The 16,891-nt window shown below is 38.2% G+C and overlaps 1 protein-coding gene across 7 annotated transcripts in view; it reads left to right on the top strand.

Annotated features, from left to right (window-relative positions):
- yki (Transcriptional coactivator yki) overlaps positions 1–16,891 on the top strand; it is a 51,499-nt gene that overhangs the window by 29,624 nt on the left and 4,984 nt on the right. The window contains exons 2-5 of one of the 7 annotated variants that reach the window (XM_034981908.2): positions 5,672–5,820; positions 12,167–12,307; positions 12,722–12,876; positions 14,940–15,236. In XM_034981908.2, coding sequence (XP_034837799.1) covers positions 5,672–5,820; positions 12,167–12,307; positions 12,722–12,876; positions 14,940–15,236 — 742 coding nt within the window. Of the gene's footprint in view, positions 1–5,671; positions 5,821–12,163; positions 12,308–12,721; positions 12,877–14,939; positions 15,237–16,891 lie in introns of all 7 variants that reach the window. The other 6 variants (XM_034981912.2, XM_034981911.2, XM_034981900.2 and 3 more) reach the window with 6 other exon arrangements.

The following is a 16,891-nucleotide window of genomic DNA, read 5'->3' on the forward strand; positions in this document are numbered from 1 at the left end:
ACTGCTCTTCCCAGTACGAGGTCACCATTCTAGCACCTTGGGAATGTCTATTGTTTTTTAAAGCTATGTGCCGCCCTGCCCATTGCAACTTCAACTTCGCAACCCGTTAGCTATGTGGGTCCACTGGTTCTCCTACGGATCTTCTCATTTCTGATTTGATCACATACCTGCTTAGAGAAACTCCAAGCATAGCTCGCTTCATCGTCCGCTGAGTGACTCTGAGCTTTTGGGCGTAATTATCTTTTTCGACAAATGTTCCTATAAGTAATAAAACAAGGAACCCTTATTCAAAACTTCGAATCCGGATTGTCTGTCCTTTTGCCACAGTCATTTTGAACACAAACTAGTATAGCTGTAATGTAAAGTAGATAGATATGTGACACAGTTCCTCCCAACGACCTCTATTTACTACGCACACCTCTCATACCACCTCAATCATAGTTCAATGATCCGTTCTTAACAATTTCTGACAGCTGATTGCGAAAATCTTTCAATATGTAGGTGGATAAGAATTTGAAACAAAATTAAGGTCATTACATTTTAATCTAACAATATTATGGAAATCGAATGCAATATAATAAATTTCCTTTATATTTCATTTAGGTTGGCAATTAGTTCTTTATTGATGGTGTAAGCCCAGCCCCCTATTACTGGAGAAATGCTTATTTAACTCGGATTCCAAATATGGTCGATATTATTTTTTGTTTTTCAGTGGATTATTTGAATAGTCCACTATATTATTAATAAGTTTTAATTTTGATGTCGGCAATCTATGAGTCTATGACACGTAATATACACGTATAATAGCATGTTTCTTTAAAGGATTTTTGGTTGGTTATACCTAGAGATTTATGTAGAATAATTGAGTACTTAGATACTTCTTTTTACTTAGATAAAACAAGATGGGTGCGCTGTAGAGCGTAGGTATATCGAGTAGGTACAGTTTGTTACCACGACATCGACAACAGCTGATACTGCGGCCAAGTTCATTACCGCCCCGAGCAAATCGATTCAGCGTGGTCATGCCCTCGCCGCTTTTCATTGCTAAATCATTTCCTTATCTCCGCTTTTTGTTACGTTAAGTACCTAAGTATAATATTTTATTTTCATCACATTTCTTCTACTTTGATCGTGTTAAAAATGCTTTCTCTTGTTTATAAAGCATAGCAGTGGACATCTATCGATTGATAACGAACTAATCTTAAACGTAATTAATTACCGTAATGAAGAGAGTTAGAGAGTAAAGAGAGAGTGAGCACCATTTAGATGAAAAAAAATATCTAAGAAAAGAGATGACTAGGATTTAGCATTTCTATGCCTGATCTATACTAATGCCATGGTGGTATACACAAACTTTTTCGTGAAAATAATGTTCTTAATCATGGCGAAAACCATAATATCCATTAAACGGTCAAAAATTATTATATACAAGTACTCAGGCAAACGCGGATTGCGACTTCGTTTCAACATTATTTCGAGTTAAATTAAGAGCACAGAAACTCTCTAGAGTCTACAGGTTATTTTGTAAACTTGTCAATTGTCTACTTTTAGCTGAAAGAAAGTAAAGCCATTCATCACGGCGAAGTGAGTGTTTATTCACTAGGTCACCTCACGCGCACTCCGCGTCCGGTTAAGGTCCGCCAATTGGTCACATCGACCGCTAAGTAGGAAGGCTCCCCTGTCATATCGCGTCTGTCACCAACGGATGTCTTTGCTGTATATAATCCGCCAAAAGTGATGATTTCATTTAATAATTTATAGGTCTCGAGCTTTGGCCTTGTTTCGGCTTTTATAATGTAGTTGGACGACCTTTCTGGCGCAATGGCGCTCACACTGGCCTTAAAAGCAAGAGATTACTCAATGCTCAACTAAGTACCAACTGTATTCCAAAAAAAAGCGTCCTCGTAGTTGCCTCGTAGCCAATTTAACTCCACTCAGTTCCAACCAATCAGTTTCAAGTCTCAACTCTAAACTCGTTAGTTTTTGTTGCCATTATTCTTGTTTCGTCCACTGTCTCTGACCTTCAAATAGTGGGTGCTGCCAATGATGACATATTAATTACTAGCTGGTGCCCGCGACTTCGTACGCGTGGATTTAGGTTTTTAAAAATCCCGTAGGAACTCTTTGATTTTCTGGGATAAAAAGTAGCCTATGTCACTCTCCAGGTCTTTATCTATACCCATGCAAAAAATCACGTGAACCCGTTGCACCGGTGCGACGTGATTGAAGGACAAACCAATAAACCAACAAACCAATACACAAACACACATTAGTATATTTATAATAGCTGATCCCCGCGGCTTCGCCCGCGTAGATTTAGGTTTTTAAAGATCCCGTATAGCCTATGTCACTCAGGAATAATGTAGCTTTCTACTGGTGAAAGAATTTTTAAAATCGGTTCAGTAGTTCTAAAGATTACCCCCTACAAACAAACTTAACGACATTACCTCTTTATATAATACAACGGGCCGTGCAGCAGAAATCGTAATATTTTAATTTCGCCATAACTTCAAAACCAAACGTCCAATTTTAATCATTCAAAGACCAAATATTATCTCCATAAACTGTTCTTAGTGATGAAATCATTTATTTTGATAAGGATTAATAGCATGAGTAAAATAAACGCGTTTAAATGTAGTCCAAAAAAAATTCAAGATTTTTAAATAAAAAAATGGTTGCTGTGCCTCACTCGACATAGATGGGTATAGTGTGTCGCGGACTTTTTTGTAGATATTTATAAGATCTACAATTAATTAGAACATTTTATGGTTCTATCTTTTATAGTTTAGGCAGCGTACGCAAAATAAGTAACTTTTCTGGTTGATTTTTTACACCTTGTGTCCGAAAAACCCAAATATCTTACGGAACCCTATTTTTTTCCAAAATAAAATATAGCCTATGTTACTCGTGGATAATGTAGCTTTCGAATGGTGAAAGAATTTTTAAAATCGGTCCAGTAGTTTTTGAGCCTATTCAGTACAAACAAACAAACAAACAAACAAACAAACAAACAAACAAACAAACAAACAAACAAACAAACAAACAAACAAAGTTTTCCTCTTTATAATATTAGTGTAGATATGGGTAGTTATTATGGCTTCGAAACACGGTGGCTAATTACGAATCTAATAAGAAAGATCAAAATCACTCAGCTGAGGATGGAGAAAGTCATTATAATGCAGAATTTACTAGATTAAATGAAGAACTAGAGTGCTCGACATAGCTCAATGACTCGCGGGGTTGAAGTAGGCTGGGTGAAGCACATACACAGCTCAAAGAATCTATACGTGTTGGAGTCTTAAGACCTCCGCGGTACTAGAATGATGATGACCTTGTAACAGAAAACGCAGGAGCCGATGGACACAAGCGGCTTGAAACCGCACTGTGTGGAAAATCATCCCAAGAGACGGCGACAACGACGATAAGTTAGTTATATTAAGGTCCCCTTACTGGAGTCTTGTAGGAATTTACGTCAGCTTCCACCAAAGACTTATTATAATTGGCCGGAATTACGACTGCGGCGACCTTCCTATCGACGCGAATGAGAGCAGTTCAGGTAAAGTATGTACAGTACGCGGCCGAAAGTAATGTACATCGGCCTTTAGAATGACAATTCGGCTTTGTAGAGCGTTGTCTCTGTCACTTATACCTATATGACGTTTTGTCGGTCTCAACGACAGGGACAACGCTCTACAAATCTGCTATCTGCTTCTGAAGGTCGATGTACATTACTTTCGGCCGCGTACTGTACTCGTATCTTAATGAGCAACTGTACATATTTGTGCACAAAAGTAAAAGTCCAGTTAAATTGAGTTCACTTATTTACTGGAATTCAGTTTCAATCACATGATTCTGAAATGTATCTGATTTGAGGGTTAAATTAATATTATGGTCTGTTTCGTTATATTTCAACGCCTATTAAATTTTAAAGTATGCAAAATCACCGGATTTGGCGGGTCTGCAATGTGGTTTAACATGTTCGGGATGTTCTATAAAACTTGCTTATTTATTTAAGTTATTTGGTGAAAGCTTCAAAATTAACATCGATGCAAAATAAAGTATTTTTGGCTCTACGGTACGGTATACTATCAGCTGGTTTTGAAGAAGTATTAGAAGAAGAAGTAGAAGATGTTTTTTTTCCACCGTCTGACTAGTCATTGTGCATTCGTTCTGAAGTACCTACGTATTTATTGTTAAAATTACTCGTAGGTAGATAGTACGATAGTTTTGTATTAAAATTTGCAGTAGCCAATGACTATGTTTTAGGTTTTCAATACAATACCACCTGTATTGTATAAGCTAGGTAGGTATAAAGATTACGTGTTGGTTTTATTAAAATGATTTCTTATAATATAATTTACTCAGAAGAGGAGACATTTTCTTTTAGTTTGAAGGAAAAAAAAACGAGTAGGTATTTTGATTAGCGTTACAATTAAATTAAGCTTAATATAATTGCGTGACGCACATTAATTTTACGAAAACTAAAATAATTAACCTACGAAGTATTATACCTACCTACTGTATAATGAAAATATATTTAAATTAGTCATTAATTAATTTTATGCAAGTGCAACAACAGCAAAATCTGATGGTCTTGGAATTTTGAAAATGCAGAAAAAAATATCATAGGAATAGAAAATCCTTACAAAAAGCGCTTTTTTATTATGACTCCTCACGGGCAATTTTAACTTTATGGGTCAACTGTCATGTCAAAAATACGGTTCACCCTGGTTCACCTATAGAGATCAAAGGTAGTTTTTATCCCGAAAAAATTAGGGATTATTCGGGATACGGGATCAAATTTTGTATCGATTTCACTCCGTAACTGTGTCAAATCTGAACCAATTTTCACAATTATTTTTACTTTACAAAAGTTGTACTGTCAGGTTGGTACCATGTAAGTTTGGTGAAGATTTGGTGAACAGTTTCGGAAATAGAGGATGGAACTCCTCAACGGGTAACAGCATTTATCGATTTTACTCCATAACTACATCTTTGACCCGATTTTCACAATTCCTTTTTCTGTACAAAGGTTGTACCTAAACTGTAAGGTTGGTACCTATCATGTAAATTTGGTGACGATTTGATGAACAGTTTCACAAATAGAGGATAATAAATAAATCCTCAACGAGTTGCTGCAAATCAATCGCGATCAGTGTAATAGCTTAGCAAAAAGTATACTCTTAGCCATAATACATAACATACATTTTCATTTCTTCCCCTTTAAGAAACAGGTTTGATTCCGGTAAAAAAAATTGGTACGCGCCTAAATTTCTCAGTGCAATTCAATACGGGTTTTGTATTCAGAACATTTCACGAGGAATGTTTGTAAGCAGGTAGATTCTAATAGATATAACGCATTCATATTTCATACCCATATTTCGTCTATAGAACAGGTAGGCTCCCCGTGCAAAGCCGGGGCAGATCAACTACTTAGTATATAATAATTATGTCCATTTCAGTGGAGTAAAGTCAAAGTACGGACAATATTATAGCTCAGCCTAGGTTCCTTTCTAGGTTGCCCTTGCCGATCACGGTGCCGAACACCGACCAGTAAAAGAATACATTGGCCGAACGTTTCGAACCCACCATAAATGTCGTCAAAAATCATACATAAACTCTTGAATTTGGAATATTAGTAATTAATATAATAATAATCTTTTGATTACAGTCACGTAACGAAGACGACGACATGGGAGGACCCTCGCAAGACTTTGGCAGCACAGACCGTGGCGGCGGGCATGCAGCACCAGAGCGCAGAGGCGCTACTCACACAGACTGTCACATCCTCGCCACAGACTATAGCGGCTGCGACCCCGGGTAACTATCTTCATGATTCAATGCTTACCTAGATAGGGCTTCTCTAACCATACGCGTAGATATTACCTATGCGGAATTTCCCGATAAGTCACACGAATTAGATACCATTATGCAATGCATTGGTATCCGTAATAAGTATATTATCTACATTATTTTTTAATGCGATAATGTGTCTGTCTGTTTGTGTGTCACTTTTTCATGGCCCATCCGTTGATAGCTTTCATTCTGAATACCGATATTGGCTACTTTTTATTTGGGAAAATCAAGGTATTATTATTCTACTGACGCCAAAGTCAAAGTATCTCTATAGATCTCAGTCCTTCGCCTGAGCTAAAGCGACGCGACGCGGTTTGAGCTACACACAAAAATACTCGTATGTTATTGGTACACTTCACTACTATAACCAAGACTGCGGACTACATGAAATAGAACACTGTAACACACACGTGTATAAAAAGTCGTAGTCAATAATAATTTTACTGTACGAGCGAAGCGAGGTCTCACTGCCTGCTTGTGCGACCGTCTGTCCTGCTCCTGTCTGTCAGAATAATAAAATTTTACGTAGAAGGCAGACTTTATAGAAGCAATCTGGGGGCGTAAAAAGTTTTTAGCTTTACATAGGCATAATATGTGAGGTGTTAATGAAAACCAGCGTTTTTTACAGCAACTATTATTCTAATATGGGGATGATGGCCCCCACACTTAAAATAGAATAATAGATCGACGGTTTTTGATTTATTTTGTCCCATTATAAATATTTAAATTAATCGAGCGTCTCAAAACAAATCCGTTTATTGGGAACCGCAAAACTATTTATTTATTCATTGCTGATTTGTAATAATACGAACTTGTAGGACGCAAGGATAGTTCGGATCGAGCTACTAGTTTACATTTATATTAATCTTCATAAAAGGCGTAACATTTTGTTTACCGCGTAGAAGCAAACAAATTACTCGATTCTGTTTTCACGTGATCTAATTGGCTTCGGGGCGACGTTTAAAATTATCATGGAACTAAAATAAAAATAAGTAAATAACCCGAATTCTAAAACTGATTTTATGACGGGAATTAACGCGTTGTTTCCGTCGGTCGATGCGCGACGAGCGTTGAAAGGTGTTCGGAAAATACATTGGAGTGTCGGCGCGCGCGGCGCCCGGCCCGCGCGCTGACGCGGCGGCAGCGGCTGCGGGTGCAGAGTGGCGCCGTTCAGCGCTTGCGTCTTGCGTTGCGACACATTTCTTGTAATATGGTCTACAAGGGCCGCTTTCCTTAGCTTCCTTGCCGCCGCGCCGACTTCATAACAAATATACCTACCCATACCTATTACATTAGCAGTTGCTGTTTATCTTATCTTAGTTGAGAACGCTAGGTCAAAGAAACAGATTTTATTTATTTTTATGCATGGGTAATAGTTTTTGATTTATCGTGCAAAATGTCGAAAAAATACCCGAGTACAGAACCCTCGGTGCGCGAGTCTGACTCGCGCTTGGCCAGTTTTTCTTGATATTGTCAAGTCAATACCTACTTAATACTAGCTCGGGATCGCGAATTGGCATGATGCTTGGCATGTTGCGTGAATATTGACAGCCGACGGTGCATTATTTGTATCAAATAAAATCAAATCAAATCATTTATTTGCACGATTGCAGGTACAATGATGGTGTTACAGTGGTTTATTTACAGCTACAATCCGCCATACAGTGGGCATGCAAAATTTATTTTCTTATTATCTATTATTAATAGATAATAAGAAAATAAATAAGGGGGAGGTTCTATTGTAGAGAACCTCCCCCAATTTTTTGGTTTTGTCTGAACCAAAATATTGTAAGTAATTCATTAAGAGTGCCTGTCCACTGACGCGGAACGTAGCGAAGATTTGTTTAGCAGACCAATCAGAGGTAAATAACGTGATATTTTTATTCCGTCATCTGATAAAATTCTAATTGGTCAACTATACATATCTCCACTCCGCTCCGCTTCTGTGGACAGGCACCCTTAGTGTCTACAAACAGACTATTTAACTCGACCCGGCGTCCGTCAGTCCGGTGGTAGGTACTACTTGGCTGACTATGACCTGCTATGACTATGGGCACAATGAATTTGATACCCAGTAGGTATACGATGAATGTAGGTAGTTACTAATTATTAATTAGGTAGGTAAGTATCTACTTATGGAAACGGATTTCGACCGAAAACTCTTCAAAAGATTTGTACTGTATTTGTATTAAACTTGTAAGGTTAGGTTTACTAACAAGGCCGAATTCCGAATCTAGCTCGTGGAACTGTCACGCGTGGAAATGGAAACTGATTCATGCGTGGACTGGTGGTAGTTTGCCTGTATGTACGTGCCATAGTCACGTTCCAAGGCAGTGTGCACATCAGGCAGGCAGATAGTAGTTGGTGCTTAACTACCTATAAAGCTTTTTTCACACTACGGGATATAAATTATATTATAGTTCGGTCAATATTGGTGTTCTCAATATTCGCACCAATTTTTAGCTCTAAAAATGTCGGGAGCCCTAATATTGACCAGACTATGATATAATTTACATCCACTAGTGTGAAATGAGCTAAATAGTATAGTTTGAGATGCTCTTATCTGTGTTTTATTACAGGCGCAAACAATCCCAGTATGTAGAATATTTAGATCACCTGACTACGAATAATGTTTTTACAGCGCATTCCTAACTATAATCTGATGTCGCGATAATATATTACCTTTCAAACATAAAATAGTTTTCTTATGATACATTGCATTTCTATGTTATGAACATGTTTTTGACGTATCCTCTTACATTTTATCATTACAGTCGGTCGCTTCAGCTATGTTTATAATGACTATACCCTACTTAAGTAGCCCACGTGTACAATGAAAATGAATCGCATGTTTTTCCCGCGACTTCGTCCGCGTGGACTAGGTACACAAATTGTATGCCCCTATTTACCCTCTTATGGGTTGAATTTTCAAAAATCCTTCTTTGCGGTTGTCTACCTCATTATAGCTGCATGTCAAATTTAAGCCCGATCCGTCCAGTAGTTTGTTGAACTTGGCGTACGTTGATACATCAGTCAGTCAGTCAGTCACCTTTTCCTTTTATATGTTTAGGTACCCAATACATAGCAGTCGCTTAGTCGAAGGCACGGCTTACCAAATGAGAATGAAATCAATTTTACACAAACGATACTCATTCTACAGGAAATCAGAATCCCAGTTCTGTAAGCGAAGCAAACTGATTTCTCATAAAGATTTCTAGTGTTTTCTATATTATACAGCTACCTATTGTGCTTACTTACACAGATTATCCCCTTACTTACGTCTATAGATTTGAAACGTTTAACATTTTTAATTTTTACATACTTACTCTTTAATTTTTTTACAAGGGCCTGAAACTCCAAACTAGCTCTTATGTACTGAACATAACTGACCTAGGATTTTTTTACCCCTCCTTATGTACATAAATAGATGTTTAACGCCTATTTTAAATAAATTGTGATCAACCATACTAGGTTAGCAATCCGGAAAATTACGAAATTAAAAAACTATAAATTTGTCTTCTATTATAGCTAAATCTCTCTTTGCAAATTAAATGTTCAATTTTATGGTTTTTGCAGTACGTGACTCAAGACTAAATTAGTAGGTACGTAATAGCCATTATTCACGTTTAATTAATAATTACTTTCAATAGGTATTAGATAATAATCGGTAAACTTTCACCAGAAGGCATCCAGAAAGCTACTTTTTCCAGAAGTAAAATAGTAAAAAGCTAGTAAGAAATAAAATAATATGGAATGATCACTGTTAGACTATTCAGGACTGTTTGAATTTGTTAAATAACAGCAGCCTGTCTCCACAGACACAGACAAGTAATCAACGTCCATTACCTAAACATACGTTGAGCTTTGAAGACAGGTGATCTATGAATTAAACTCGATATAAAATGTATAGAACAATCATTATATAACAACAGTTGTTTATGAATGGCGGTTTAATTTGTTACGTGTCACGTACCTACCTGCTGAGCTGAGATGCGCGTGAGCGTCAGACGTGAGATCTGTGTTGGCGTTGCATCCGTTGCGCGCTGATTCATTGTAAAGTCCTGAGCACACGACCGACGCGCGAACGCGATACCACGCGATACGGCAGGAAGGTACGGTAGAAACGAAGTTCCATAACAATTCGTATACATTGCAAGCTACTGTTTAGAAATGCACTCCAATTGACTGTACGACAATCAAAGTCACTAGACATCCTGAAAAATGAAGTGAACTTATGGTAAGTACTTACCTAAGCGGAAAATAAATAGATAAAAAAACTCTTAAACAACTCTTACTTACGACGACAATTAGGTTTAAGTCACAACCTGCAGTCTATTTTCCTATTCCTAAGGTTGTCTGGAGAGATCGCTAATAATACTTAATAATAATAAATTCCTTTGCCTTTCTTGCCTTTTGTATTCTTTTTCGTGTGCTTTCAGTTCTTTTACTGTTATTTTCCTTTTGTAGTGGTATAAAGCAGGGTTGTTGCGTATGCCAATATTTTGACATCCGCAGATGCGAATTCGGATGCGGATTATCAGAAGTTCACATCCGCGGATGCGCTATGAATTATTACAAATGTTTCACATTTGAGCGTGCGGATGTGAATATTTGTAACACCCCTTTTGGGTACCATTGTACACTTTTTGATTGGTCAGTTAGCTAGCAAACACGCGCGAGGCACGCACCACTTCGGCCCCGCCCACTTTCTTTGTAGGTCGTTACTTGTTGCCAAAATGAATCCGCATCCGTAAAAGCTCCGCATTAATTGGTGCGGATGTCTAAATTAACGCGAAAGTTCCGTATTTATTGATGCGAATATCCGTAACATCCCTAGTACACTAAAGACACGCGTTCTGCTTTGTATTGCGTACGCCTCCATACAGTTTGATGCATCACAACTTCTAGGAGTCGCGCTAAACGTCACTATGTTGATTTCGCGCGTGGTTACCGTCGCGCATTGTCTGCTCAAGCCTTTAACCTTCGTACAGTCTATCCAAACAAGTGTATACAACGTACTTACACACGTACTGTTTATAGTACATCGAAAACACTGCAAGGAAATGATTTCACCAACATTCGTGTGTGTTCGCGGGATTCAATATTCGCGTTGTTCGGAGGCCGGAGCCTAAACCAACCAATGTACTCTTGTGGCCTAAACTACCAGCATACATGTAGGTCCATAGTGTAGGTCCGAGCACTTACATTTACAAACAAATGAACGTTTCTTTGTATTTCCAGAATAAATAAAATAAAATAAAACTCAGATAAACTGGAAGCAAACCTAACAAAATTTATCACGTCCTCTATTATTATTATTTTAGTGGCAATTATAATAATATATTCGTTAAAATTGTATGTAAATCACGTAACAGGAAGTAATTTAATTTACTTATTCGAAAATAGGTATCTACCATTGCGTATAATGTTCTGATGCAGTTGAATATTAGGTATAGGTAATGTGCCAATATTTACGAGAACAAAATAAGATTTTACAGCTAAAAACTAACGTACCTACATTCTTATTAATAGAAATTGTTTGTTCGTGACTGTGATAGCCATTAGCTATGCATTCATCGTAAGAGTAAAGAGTGGGAATACGACATTTAAAAAATTACGCATCGATTTGAGAAACATTATTATGGTCCGAGTCTGACGCGATAGAATCTTCTTCCAAAAATTAAGAAAGCACCTATTTAGTTTTGGAATACAACTGGTGGTGCACGGCGATTGGCGACCAAAGCTATCCACGCGGCTACCGGCCGCTAGGACGGTAATGAGGCGCACATACCATACACATACCATACCTTACCTACCATACATATTACCAAACGCAGGAAAACGGCTACTCGAAGCACTGTCCTAGAGAATTGTCCCCAACCTATGTGATAACAGAATGACAGAACGTATAAATTGTCAATGACCCGACTCCTTTTCGGATACCGCCAAAATCCGGGCTTTGACTGACTGACTGATCTTTCAACGCACAGTTCAAGTGGTTCAAACTACTGGACAGATCGCCGGGCTGAAATTTGGCATGCAGATACGTAGGCATCCGCTAAGAAAGGATTTTTGAAAATTTATCCTCTAAGGGGTGAAACAGGGGTTTGAAATTTGTGTAGTCCACCCGGACAAAGTTGTGGGCATAAGCTACGAGTAGTATAAAATATGTGTATACATACTTAGCATAACTTTGTTTTTCCCGCTGGCTTGCAACTAGTCGCTGTTGAGAGAATTATACATCGTTTGCCAATAGAACTATCATTTAAATTAATGTCAATATTCAAACGCGTTTAATTAATTTCAGCAGCGAAGAGTACAAGCACTAACACGACGACAGATCCTCTCGGCCCGCTGCCAGAGGGCTGGGAGCAGGCCACTACACCGGAAGGAGAGATTTATTTTATCAACCATGCCGCCAGAACGACGTCTTGGTTCGATCCCAGAATACGTAAGTTTATACTCTAATTTCTACCTTAATACTTAGGTATTAAAGCTTATGGGCAGACACAACGTGACAGTAGCGACGGTCACTGCAAAGACGGCGTGGAGTGTGGACGGTTTGAAATAGGTATGTACAAAGAACTAACTGTATGAAGCAAATCATAGTGCAGAACGTGATGCCAATCGCATGCGGCTGCTGCTGCCTGGCTCCTACGCACTCTGCACTCTGCAGTGTGAACACCATACAGTTCCTTATCAAGACGCACGTGAGTATGATCGCTAAGTTCTAACAAGACAAAAATTCTAATAAGAATGGCGATGGATATTATTAACAGCTTTTAGCAATAGTGTATTGTGTATACAAACTTCAGATACAGTATTGAGTGTAGTTTCTAAAGTTAATCTTTTTTTGTGTTTTCAGCACAACATTTACAGCGCACGCCAACGTCAGGGGGCGTGGCGGGAGGCGGCTGGGCGAATGCTTCGATACAGGCTTGCCAACAAAAGCTACGCCTTCAGTCGCTACAGCTTGAGCGGGAACGGCTCAAGCAACGTCAGCAGGAGATACGGCTCCAGGTAAATAAGTTGAAAAACAAGTCGTAATAAAAAAAAAACACGACATCCCTGCCAAAAAAACGAACTAAAAAATTTCACATTTGAAAATGACGCCATACAGCCACGCCATATTGCTTTTTTTTACTCCTTAGCCAGTGTCACTTGAGAATTGGGATGATGTGAAGATTCACGATACCCCATACATCCAGATCTGTGCGGGCATTTAGAAGTTGTGTTGAAATAAAGAAACTCACATACATATTATGCACCTACATGAAGCCTCTGAAACATGACACACCTTTTTTGGGCAGTTATATAATTGAACTGAGGTTCTAGTTTAATTTCTCAAATCGGCGTTTTTGCACTTGATTTAGTTGTAATGATGCATTCTAAGAAGGAGCTCGGCTACTAGTTAGGATGCATTACTAGTTAGGATGCATTCTAAGAAGGAGCTCAGCTACTAGTTAGCATGCATTCTAAGAAGGAGCTCAGCTACTAGTTAGGATGCATTCTAAGAAGGAGTTCAGCTACTAGTTAGGATGCATTCTAAGGAGCTCAGCTTCTAGTTAGGATGCATTCTAAGATGGAGCTCAGCTACTAGTTAGGATGCTAACGAGCTGGTTCGATGAATGTTGCAGATAGAATGCTTGGACTGTTATTTTGGTCGCAGCTTTTTATCTACTAAGTATACCTATTTTAAGAAAACGGTCAAACGATAGGTAGGTAGGTACAAATAAAAACGGGTCCACATCCAGAACAAAATGCCACTTAACTGTGAGGCTAATCGTAATTTATTCCAATACATACCTATCAAGTTAATCTTCCACATTCTAAGTGCAAAAAGATTTATTTATGAGGCGGTAACACACCCCCTGAATACGTTATATTATTAATGATGCATAATCAAGCAATTTTTTTCTTAATCAAATTATTGGATTCTGCTTATAATGCCGTGACTATTAATCTACCTTGTTCGATAAGACAAGTAGACGACTCTTAAATCCGCCGTTACTTACAATATAAGGGCTCGTTCACACATCAGCATTTTTATAATCGTCATAAGAAATAAATGAGTTTTTTAAACTTTTTAAGTGGCTCATAATCCCCTGCAGAATATTCTCACGCTCTCACGTAAGTAATTACTTACATCGTGAAAAACTAATCCAAAAAAGTATTGGTACTCAATTTCGGTTGCAGTCTCTAAATAAAATTGACTATTATTAATCTAAAAGTAGTTATAAATCAAATTCCGCTAGCAATGTTTTAAAATAAATACCACTAATCTAAATATATAAAAGGAAAAGGTGACTGCCTGACTGATCTATCAACGCACAGCTCAAACTACTGGACGGATCGGGCTGAAATTTGGCATGCAGATAGCTATTATGACGTAGGCATCCGCTAAGAAAGGATTTTTGAAAATTCAACCCCTAAGGGGGTGAAATGGGGGTTTGAAATTTGTGTAGTCCACGCGAACAAAGCCGCGAGCATAAGCTAGTTCCTTATATATCTGTCTATTTTAGTTTGGAGGTTCTGTATATTACCATAAAATCGCTTTATCATTTTGATAAGAACTTTCAGGTAAATATAGTAAGCGACAGGTTGATATGGCAATCGGGGTGGGGATGCCCAGCATATCCACACAGCCCCCGCGCTAGCCCGGTGCGGGCGAGAGCAGATGATGTGCGGTTGTGCGGGGCGTCTCCCCGCCTCATACCTCGATTGCCATCTTGACCAGTCGCGTACTATACTTATTTATTTAAATCAAAATTTCTTTTTTTTAAATGTATGTAGGCATGTGGTACGTGTTGTAAGGTAAACTTTGTAGTTTTATCATGTGCAAACGACACTAAACCTATAAGGATGGTAAAGCAATTTTATGGTTGATATTACAACTTACAACCGAATTAACACTATTGATTAGTTTCATTAATAAAGAATCATTAATTGCGGATTTAATTTCATGTGTGAACGGGCCGTAAGATCGCGAGCGCGTTCACCGTAAAATAAAAGCAATAGGTAGATACGTCGAAAACGTAATCATAATAATTAAATGAGCTCAAGATGCATGAAAATTTCTCCAGCAATCGTTAATGGCGCGGCAATCGTCGTCCATCGTGTCGTCGCTGGCGAGCAGCGCGGGCGCGGCCGAGCTGCCGCTGGACCCCTTCCTGTCGGGCCTCACGGACCACCAGCGGCAGGAGTCGGCCGACAGCGGGCTGGGCATGGCCGTGTCGCAGTCCTACTCCATGCCGCACACGCCCGAGGACTTCCTGGCCGGCATGGACGACCGCATGGACTGCACCAGCGAAGCAGGTGCTAACCTCGACCCCGCGGACATCGCGCTCGGAGACACCGACGATTTGGTACCCTCATTGCAAGTAAATAATGTACTCTATAGTGTGTATGTGTGCCGCAGCTCCATGTCCTCGCCCCCTTCTACTGAAAGATCTAATTAAATAGAAAGAAGTTCTGACTCACTAACTGACTCATCAACGTCCAGTCCAAACCCTTGGACACTACCGTGCCTTGGGCCTTTTACGCAAGTTTTACCCTTTATAATGTTACAAATAATAAAACCAGATTTTTGAAATTCCCATGAGAGCGAAGCCGCGGGCAATCGCCATTTTATTTTAAAACAAGTGCACTGTAGGTATAGTCTGCGACAGGTTGAGATGACAATCGAGTATGAGGTGGGGGGACGCCCCGCACACCCGCGCTAGTCCGCACCAGTTTATGCGGTGGCTGTGTGGGTGCGCGGGGCGTTCCTTCCCCGATTGCCATCTCGACCTGTCGCGTACTATATAAAGTATGTCCGCAATTAAATATAACAAGTAAATGGAAGGTGATGGTTATACATTGATTGAGTGAACTTATTATTAATATGCAGGTACAGGCCTGTTTACATGGTAATTATTTTTCATATAAGTAGGTACTTATAATATTATAGTTAGTCGTGGACTAAATAATTCGCACTTGGAATTTTACAATCCAAGTAGGCAATGATATTTATTATTTAATTTTTATGTTACATCTATCTATTAATTTCTCCCTTATTGACAGCATCGTTTGCATATTATCGCTGATAAGTTACCCAACGGTCTACGAATTATCTATATGGTCTATTATAGACGATCACGTAATTTGCTAGTCCATAGAAAAGTTATAGATGTGATGGAAATCATACATAGGTAATTCACATGGTATTAATATAAGATACACATACATAATTTCAATTTGAGTTCTTTATTATTATTATCATTGGCTTACCAATATCTAACTATTCTTTACCTGATGCGGTCACATCTGATTGTGGTGACTCATCATATTATTCGGTTACCACTTCTTCGATGAATCACGAGCTTTTTTCCTTATTTCCTTGTTGCGTTGAACTTTGTTTTTGACTGTTTTATATTTCTTAAAGAACCGACTTATCTACCTAATCTAGTTGTTCGTGGTTTTAACAATGAATATTTATTTTATCATCATCTTCCAAGTTACGCAGATATCCTTACGATATTGTCTTTCACTGAATAATGCATGATTAATTCCTCCTATGTGGTTATACCTACTTTAGCTGGTATTATGATTTTGTTAGAAGAGTAACAAAAGAGTGCGTTGTATTTTAGAATAGATACATTTTATACATCTTAAAATACAAATGGGTGTATGTGCCATATTGTTTTGTAATTAATTAAAAGTATATCTAACTATTCTACTTATCTGAAATATAATTTTACTTATTCACTAATAAGTACGGATATAATTATTCTAGTACTCTAATAAGTAGGTACCTATAGGTATTTATTTAATTAATTTATTTATTCAGTACTGACCAAAAACTATACATAAACATTGCACAAGGACAACTTACGAGTATCTATCGAGGAAGAGGAGTTTTTATTGTTATAATTTGAGAATTACAATAGGTATTTACTAATAGGTAGATACCTTTTTAATCATTATACTTTATTGTAGATGCTACCTGTCCTTTGATATAACAACCCATATTAAAGTCTACGGCACCAATATGCAA

The sequence above is a fragment of the Maniola hyperantus genome, chromosome 2 (assembly GCF_902806685.2).
Source record: "Maniola hyperantus chromosome 2, iAphHyp1.2, whole genome shotgun sequence".
Classification (NCBI taxonomy): domain Eukaryota; kingdom Metazoa; phylum Arthropoda; class Insecta; order Lepidoptera; family Nymphalidae; genus Maniola; species Maniola hyperantus.